The following is an 8,761-nucleotide window of genomic DNA, read 5'->3' as shown; positions in this document are numbered from 1 at the left end:
AAGCCATGGTGGCAGGCGTTTGTTCCCCGGCGGAGGCACGTGTCATGGTGCACACACGTGTACACACCCACAATCGATGCTACGACAGAACACCAGGTTCCAGATAGACGTTGATCAAAGTTACACGACGCCAAGGTTCCAGATAGCCAAACTGGAACTCACGATCTACTTCACATCACGTACAGATAGGACTGACTACCAACTAGTTAAGAGAATTCAACAGGGCTGGCCAATTTCATCGGAGAACTCACCATACCTCCGAATTTGCTCAGCTAATCTGCACTACATCACCCCTTGAAATCCACAACCTGGTAAGATGCTTCTGTCAAATTCAGTGCCAACCTTCACAATATATCCATGGAAGCGGACAAGGAGTTGGGGTTGCTGATGCTAGGGTGATGTGAAATGCAGCTGCTGTCGTGCTCACCCTGCTTTCCCTTCCAAGTTATGACAAAACACAAAACAACATCTGAGTGTGCCACAAACTCACAGTATCAAATTCATTTACACAAAATCAACTCTAATAAGTCTCAAACACATAACAAGCAGCCAGGTGGTTTGAAACAACATAATAAGCAAATCAGGTTAGAAACAGTACAAGGGTATAGACAGCAACAGTTCCATCATCAGAACGTAACTTAGAAACAGGGCACAAAGCTTGTGGGTGTTACAAAATGCTTATCACATTTGATTATGTAGCGTTATTGTATTGCTTAATTTGCTTGGTGCATTTTAAGAGATACTCCCTCTGTAAATCTCTTATATTTCTTTACAGAGGGAGCTTTCAGTGGCATGCCATCCCTGAGGGCTGCATCATTCTGGCTATATCGGAGCAGCCCCTCTGGCATATTTCACTAACTACCCAAGACACCACAGTCCACACACATCTGATATCCCTTCCTATACGCTAGGCATTTGATGATTGGGTCCTCCATAATGATCCACAGCAGAACACACATCCTCAGCAACATGCCCAGAATTTGATTATTGGATGCCTACGCGTGAAAAGGTACTATATTTAGAGCACTAGAATGGGAAGGCAGATTAAATTCAAATGAGCTTACAAACCTACAAATGTTCAGCACCTTTAAAACAAGCATGCTCCCACCGGAACATCTGAGTAAGCGTATTCTAGATTACAATAATAATTGACAATAGTTAAAATCAAAAAGAATGGTTTTAAGACATTTTAGCTGAAACTGTTAACAAATGGATCAACTGAAACACTGATATTATGCCTATGCCACCGCAAACGTCATTTTTTATGCCACTGTGCACACTGCAAATGTCCTCTTCAATACCATTAGCATGACCATCTGTTGTTCGTTTCCTATGTTAAGAGATATATACTCCGTTACAAAATACTTGAATTTCTAGGTTTATAAGTCAAACTTCTTTATGTTTGACCAAGTCTACAGAAAAATATACCAACACCCACAATGCCAAATTAGTTTCAATTAATTAATCATAAATATAACTTCATACTATATATATTTGATTTTGTGGATATCAATAATTTTTCCTATAAACTTGGTCAAACTTGAGGAAGTTTGACTTAGAGAAACCTAGTACTTCAAATATTTTGGAAGAGAAGCAGTATTCCACATGAGTTATTTAAGACTACCAAGACAACTACTGCTCACTCAAAATGGCCTTGAAATCATTAAAAATCATCATGTCTCATGGGGCGTGTGGGTGCAAGGTGAAGCCCACACAATGTGGTGATAATGTGAGACAGAAAGGGACTGGGGGGTTTCAGGGTTTCCAGCTGGGGGTCCCATGGTGTGGAAGGACTATAGTTGAAAAATAGGATATATCTTAAAAATGCCATCATTTCTTCACTGAAGATAAGAAAACTTGCAAATATTAGCAAGTATACCTTTTGTTTAACAGGCAACAGTGGGTGTGCAATTTCTAAATCAAAAGTATATGGCCACATCACCGATCATTGGTACAAGCCCACAAACACCTAGGATCTGATCTTCCACAAAACATATCTGGGATTTTACATCATAAACACACAACAGATTAGGTTATCTAGCACAATTTCTTTGGTTTCAGCAGTATGCACTGATTGTACAGGACTAGCACAGAAATGGCCAAATGGGTCAATTGCTCATAACCCAAAACTCAATCAGATGGAACTTCCAATTCTCTCTGAAAATTCATTACTCTTACGAGATATTACCCTCATGCACATTGTGACACATATTTTATCAACGTGGCAATCAACAAACACAAAACACAGAGCAGAGCACGATCAACTATCTTAACTGCTCTCATATGACTACATATAAACACTTAACTCTAGCTGTGCTCTCTCAAAAAATTCAATCCATAGAAACAACAAAGAATGACTATATTTCTACCATAGCCATTGATCTAAGGTTAGTTATTCAACAGGCTTCAGCACCTGTGCACATTCATAATCATTGTCTAGAACTCAGAAGTTTAGCCAAACAAAAGCACTTTCTATCCATTCTTGAATGAAGTGTATAATAAAATTATAATGAGACCTAACACAATCGGAATGTTTTTTTGACATGGTAGCTCGGTCATTTCAAATCTCATTTTATTATAGCTTACTTAAAAAGAAATACATAGCTCTACAACTGAATACTGAAGTGCATAACAAAAAAGGAAAATAAGAAAGTTGGCACCTCTTGAGACTAATGTTGAAAGAACCACATAAATCTCCACAATGAAGATCAAGATTGAGCATTTGCCCTCTGCAAAAATGATAGAAAATGAATCTGGAGAAATTAACTGGCTGTACAAAAAATAAACTCAGTTTGTTTAACCTGCAAAAAACACTTCAAAAGCAGTCGATGTTTGGGCATGACAGTTGCATTATGGCACCCACAGTACAATAAGATACATAGGTCCAGTTCTGAATCATCACAGAAATATCCGAATATACTTAGGTTACAGAAAATAGAAAGGCTGGTTTGCAAACAGGAAAGGATAATGGTTCAATTGTTATCATGTTTGTACCTCATAAGTACTAAATCTCGACACAGTAGAAGGTGGCCCTGAATTGTACCCAAGAAGGATCTCCGCCTCTTCTGCAGCAGATTGCTTCAGTGAGATGCATAGACGGTGTCATTTCTTCTTGGAGGTCTATCGGGAACCGATCCTGGCTTAAACTTCGACGCCTCATGCCTAGCAAGTTCTGGAGGGACGGGACTATTGCTCTGAGTAAGCATCTGTTTCAGATCGAAGAAAATATCAGTGTTATCCAGAGTCAAGAATGAAGTTGCAAGTCCCTTCTTTCCTGCACGCCCTGTTCTTCCGATGCGATGTGTGTATGTATCAACTGAACTAGGCATCTCATAGTTAATAACATGAGCGACATCAGGAATATCAATACCACGCCCTGCAACATCAGTCGCTACAAGAACATTGAACCTGCGGTTCCTAAATCCATCAAGGCTGATCTCCCTCTGATCTTGTGACTTCCCTCCATGCAGTGCTGTGACGCGGAAACCTGCCTTGTCCAGATCCTTAGCACGGTTGTCTGCTGACTTCTTTGTGTTGCAGAACACAATGGCCGTCTTGTCCCCAAGATCTGTGAGTATCTTCTGGAGTCGTGACATCTTCTCTGACTCCTTCACCATGATCACATTTTGAGTTATCAGATCTGTGGCCTTGCCAGCTGTACCAATTGTGACGACAACTGGGTTCCGGAGGTACTTCCTAGCAAGGCGCTCAACAGCAGGTGGCATGGTGGCACTGAACATATAAGTTGTCCTGTAAATCCTCTTCTCATCCAGTTCCTCTTCCTCATTCTCAGGTTTCAGGTTACTTGACGGCATGGCATCAAGGACACCAACAACCTGTGGCTCAAATCCCATATCAATCATCCTATCAGCCTCGTCAAGTACAACATAGTTGCACTGGTTGAGCACAGCATACCTTCTCTCCAGACAATCAAGAAGCCGACCAGGCGTTGCAATTACAACTTCACAGCCCTGTCTGATCTTGAAACCTTGCTCCTCAATCGACTGACCACCAACAATGGAAACGACTTTAATGCCTAGATAGGTTGCAAACTTCACCGTCTCTTCCTCAATCTGTTGAGCAAGCTCACGAGTAGGTGCCATGACAACAGCATAAGGACCCTCGGCCTCATTGTCCTCGCTTATAGGCGGCAGGCGAGTAATGTATGACAGCATAGGAAGCACAAAAGCGGCAGTCTTGCCCGAACCTGTCTCTGCAATACCAATGACATCACGCTGCTGGAGACCAAGTGGAATGGCAGCCATCTGGATCGGTGACGGTTTCTTGTACCCAACCTTCTCAATAGCACGAAGCAGCTCAGTCCCAAGCTTGCTCTCAGGCCAGTTGCGCATCGGCCGGGGTATGCGAGACCCCTTGTAGGAGATATTGAAGTCCTCCCGGAAAATACGCCAATCCCGCTCCGTCATCTCCTCGATGCCCTTCTCAGACCAGTGCCTGTCCACCCGCATGTCGAAGGCATCATACATCTCCGCGGCGGCAGCCTTCTTCTTATCAGCCACATCATCCTCAGGCCGGTCCTCCACGCCGAACTTGCGGCGCTGCTCGGCACGGGTCTCCTTCTCAAACACGGCGGCCGCCTTCTTCTGCTCGCGCCGGTCAATGCCGGCGAGGAAGCCGCGGCCGTAGAGCAGGCGGGCCTCGTGCGGCGCCTGGTAGAGCATGTTCATGTCGCGGCTGGTGTCCTCGGTGTTCTCCCAGTCGAAGGAGAAGCGGAACTTCTCCGAGGGCTTGATGACCCGCTTCTTGGGCTTCTTGGACCCCAGGTACTGCTCCTTGATGGCCTCCAGCTCCTTCTCCCGCTCCCTCTCCGCCATCTTCTCCAGCCGGTCCTTCTCCCGGTCCTTGTCCCGCTCCCCGCGCTCCCTGTCCCGGTGCTCCCTGTCCCGGTCGCGGTCACGGTCCCGGTCCCGGCGGGAAGGCTCGTCGCGGTCGCGGTCGCGATCCCGATCTCGGTCCCGGCGGGAGTCGTCGTCGCGGCGGCGGTCCCGGTCCCGGTCCCTGTCCCTGTCCCCCCTGTCGCCCCTGTCCCGGTCGGAGGGGTCGCGGTGGGACGAGGAGGAGTCTCGGGGGGCGCCGGACGGGGGAGGCGGCGGAGGGGGCCGCGGGAGCGACTGGAGGATGTCGAGCGCGGAGCGGCGCTGGTCAGCGACGGCCGCCTGGCGGCGCTCGAGCGCGAGGCGCTGGCGCTCCTCCTTGGAGAGGAACACCGGCTTCGCCTCCATGGCGTCGAAGGAGCGCTTCATGGCGGCGGCGGCGGCGCGGCAGAGCGAGGAGATGCCGTGCCGATGCGTGCAGGCTGGGGGAGGGTTTGCCCACAGGTGGGGAAAAAAAGATCAGGTTGCATACGAGACTGACTGTTCCTCCAAAGAGAAAACCGACCTAGTGGAGCTTGGGCCGTAAGAGGAATTCGGGCCGGGCCGCATTAGATCGGAATCAGCCTGGAGCGTGGTGCTATTGGGCCAGCCCAATAACTAGGTACTTTGCCATTTTTTTTCTCTATATCCGAAAGAGGCTTCGGATTTATTGATCAAACTGGTGGTACATACGCCTGAAAATAGATCAAAGTCCTGCGGGTTATGTTCTTCGTCCTGAACCGGTCGATGGCGCGCCGCTGATGATGTCTCTCCCTCGCCGAAGCCACCCAGTCGTTGTTGAGTGTGAGAAGGAAGTAGTTTTTATTTCTATTTTGTTGTGTTTTTATATTCTATTTTTATTTTAAAAGTTTTTTTATTTTAGTGCTGAGTACATGAAGATCTTTTCTAATATACACGATCATTTTATTATTGAAGTCGTGAGCATTTTTTATTTTTAAATACATGCATATTTGTTCTAGAATGTATTGTCATATTACTCTTCAAGATACACAAAAAATATTGATAGTAATGAACATCTTTTTTCAATGAACATGTCCACATATACTAGTCCCAACAAATAGTTTTACATATTGCACAAATTTGGTGTGTGATTTATTCGTGAACATTTTTAATACATGACCAATGGAAACAAATAATAGTTCACATTAAATTTATTTTCCTCCTGGCCAGTTCTGCGCCCACAGCCACACTTCAAAGGGTGACAAGCCAAGCATGGATCTTCATTTTTTAGGAGCATTCACACTCCATAGTTTCAGCCAGCATTTATGGTTTTTAAGGTTAGATGAATATCCACCCTTGGTGTCCGTACTGATTATGAAATATTCATACCCTACTTAGCAGAGAAAAATCCATTTGCGTTCCAGTTCCATGCCAAGAAATCCCGACCCTCCCATTTGCCCACATTAGTCTGCAAAATGTTATTTGCGCCAGGTTCGTAAAAGATCTCCCTAACCAAGTAGCATTCGGTTCCTTTGAGTATGGCAATAGTAATACGAGACTTTTATTCTTGGCCTATGAAAATGATTTTCAATATTTTTATTTAATTTGGTCTTGAATATATTTTTGTTTTAAAAAATGTAGTTAAATGTTTATTTTTTGAAAATGTATGTGTTAATGGGCCACTAACCCACTTAAGTCACTCTTAAGGAGAGGCAGGCTTCCTCATGCCTAGGATTTTAGACGTCCTTTTCACATCTGTAATCTACAACTATTAAATTTTGAATTAAAATATGTCTACTACTCATGATAGAGGCATATTAAATTTATGACTAAAATATGCCTATTGTTGCAGGCACGCTGCCTACTCAACACCCGCTCGTGTCCAACAAGCCCTAGAACTGGCTCATAGGCTCCACCGCCACCATCCGATAAGCATATGATGTCACACAAGCCGAATGCTATCCACTCGCACCCACACCAGATAAGACCGAGAAGTAGCTGGTCAGGTTCATTGTGTACCACAATGTCATCTACTACGTTGGCGGTGGACAATCAGTCGCCGCTCCCACACCCTTTTGTGGGTCACAAGGCCACCTTTTGACATGAACTTATTAAGATCGCAGGGAAGCAATGCTTTAGAAAAAAGAAAGGGATTGAAAGAACACGAAGAGACTGGCTAGACCTATAATGAGAAATGGTGTACTCCAAAATTCAAATCCTGGCACCTAACTATTAAATTTGGAATATGAAGAGGCTGGCTAGGCACAATATGTGTTAATGGGCCAATAACCCGCTTAACTCACTCTCAAGGAGAGGCGGGCCTTCCTCCCACCTAGGGTTTTAGATGTCCTTTTCACATGTGTAATCTATAACTATTAAATTTGGATTAAAATATGCCTAATGCGCATGATAGAGGCATATTAAATTTATAACTAAAATATGCATATTATTGCACGCACACGACTACTCTACACTGGGTCATGCCCAACAAGGCTTAGAACTGGCTCACGAGCTCCACCGCCACCATCCAATGAGCCTATGATGTCACACAAGCCAAGTAAGACCGAGATGTAGCTGGTCGACTCCATTGTGTACACGACATTGTCTACTACGTTGGTGGTGGACAATCGGCCACCACTCCCATCCCCTTTGCCAGCTTCGAGGCCACCTTTGACATGAACTTGTTAAGATCGCCAGGAAGCAATGCTTTAGAAAACAAAGAGCATTGAAAGAATATGAAGAAGCTGGCTAGACTTATAACAAGAGATGGTGTACTCCACAATTCAAACCCTAGCACCATATTTGCAAAACTCGGGAATGGTGCCTTTCTCTCCAAATCATGGTTCCATCTTGGTAAAACTTCAAAAAGGAACGTTGGGTTTCTATTTGTATGATAAACAAGTCCAGGAAAGGCAATATGACATGCATGGGCCCATGCAAGTGTGGCAAGTGTGCGCACGCGAGGGAGGGACTCGTGCAAGAGAGGCGATATTAATTGTTGGGATATGAAAGTGCGTTATATCAACTAGAGGGGGGGTGAATAGGCGATTTTTATGAAAGTCTTCAAAACGTGGAAGTTATGAAGACGAACAATAGAAATAAACATATTACCATGCAGCGGAAGGTAGACTACACTAGGCAAACCATAATCAAATATTCAATGGAGTGAAAGCACAATGACTAATAGCAGCAATGTAGTAAGGATCAGGTAGGAAGATATTATAAAGCCAAACAGAACACGCAGTCACTCAGTGAAGATAAAAGATAGTGCAATCATACTATGACTTCACAAGGACCAACAGTAAGTAAAGGGAAGGAAAGGATGAAACCAGTGACACGTTGAAGACAATGATTTGTTGGACCAGTTCCAGTTGCTGTGACAACTGTACGTCTGGTTAGGGCGGCTAGGTATTTAAACCTGAGGACACACAGTCCCGGACACCCAGTCCTGAACACGCAGCTTAGGACACCCAGTCCTCACCGTATTCCCCTTGAGCTAAGGTCACACAGACCTCGCCCAATCACTCTGGTAAGTCTTCAAGGTAGACTCCCAAACCTTCACAGACTTCGTTCACCGGCGATCCACAATGTCTCTTGGATGCTCAGAACGCGACGCCTAACCGGCTGGAGGATTCACAGTCCTCAAGTGTAATAAGTCTTCAGATCACACAGACAAGAACACTTAAGTGATGCCTAATTCTCTTTGGCTCTGGGTGGTTAGGGCTTTATCCTCGCAAGGAATTCTCTCTCAAAGGCTTCGAGGTGGGTTGCTCTCAAACGACAAAAGCCGTATACTAACTCTGAGCAGCCAACCATTTATGGTTGTAGGGGGTGGGCTATTTATAGCCACTAGGTAACCCGACCTGATTTGTCCGAAATGACCCTGAGTCACTAAGGAACTGACACGTGTTCCAACGGTCAGATTT

The 8,761-nt window shown here is 44.9% G+C and overlaps 1 protein-coding gene across 7 annotated transcripts; it reads right to left on the bottom strand.

Moving 5' to 3' along the window:
- Window positions 1-80: 80 nt before the first annotated feature.
- Window positions 81-5,361, bottom strand: LOC125550380 (DEAD-box ATP-dependent RNA helicase 21). Of its 7 annotated transcripts, none has more exons than XM_048713368.1 (3): window positions 2,995-5,361; window positions 2,661-2,729; window positions 81-437 (listed from the first exon to the last, which is right to left on the bottom strand). In XM_048713368.1, the coding sequence occupies exon 1, from the start codon at window positions 5,262-5,264 to the stop codon at window positions 3,081-3,083; it is 2,184 nt and encodes a 727-aa protein (XP_048569325.1). In that variant the 5' UTR covers window positions 5,265-5,361; the 3' UTR covers window positions 81-437; window positions 2,661-2,729; window positions 2,995-3,080. The 7 variants fall into 7 exon arrangements, with proteins under 7 accessions (XP_048569325.1, XP_048569327.1, XP_048569322.1 ...); XM_048713370.1 differs by having other exon boundaries at window positions 81-428; XM_048713365.1 differs by lacking the exon at window positions 81-437 and adding an exon at window positions 606-1,997.
- Window positions 5,362-8,761: the final 3,400 nt, after the last annotated feature.

The sequence above is a fragment of the Triticum urartu genome, chromosome 4 (genome assembly GCF_003073215.2).
Source record: "Triticum urartu cultivar G1812 chromosome 4, Tu2.1, whole genome shotgun sequence".
In the NCBI taxonomy this organism is placed as follows: Eukaryota; Viridiplantae; Streptophyta; class Magnoliopsida; order Poales; family Poaceae; genus Triticum; species Triticum urartu.
This window is presented reverse-complemented; position numbering and strand designations above follow the sequence as displayed.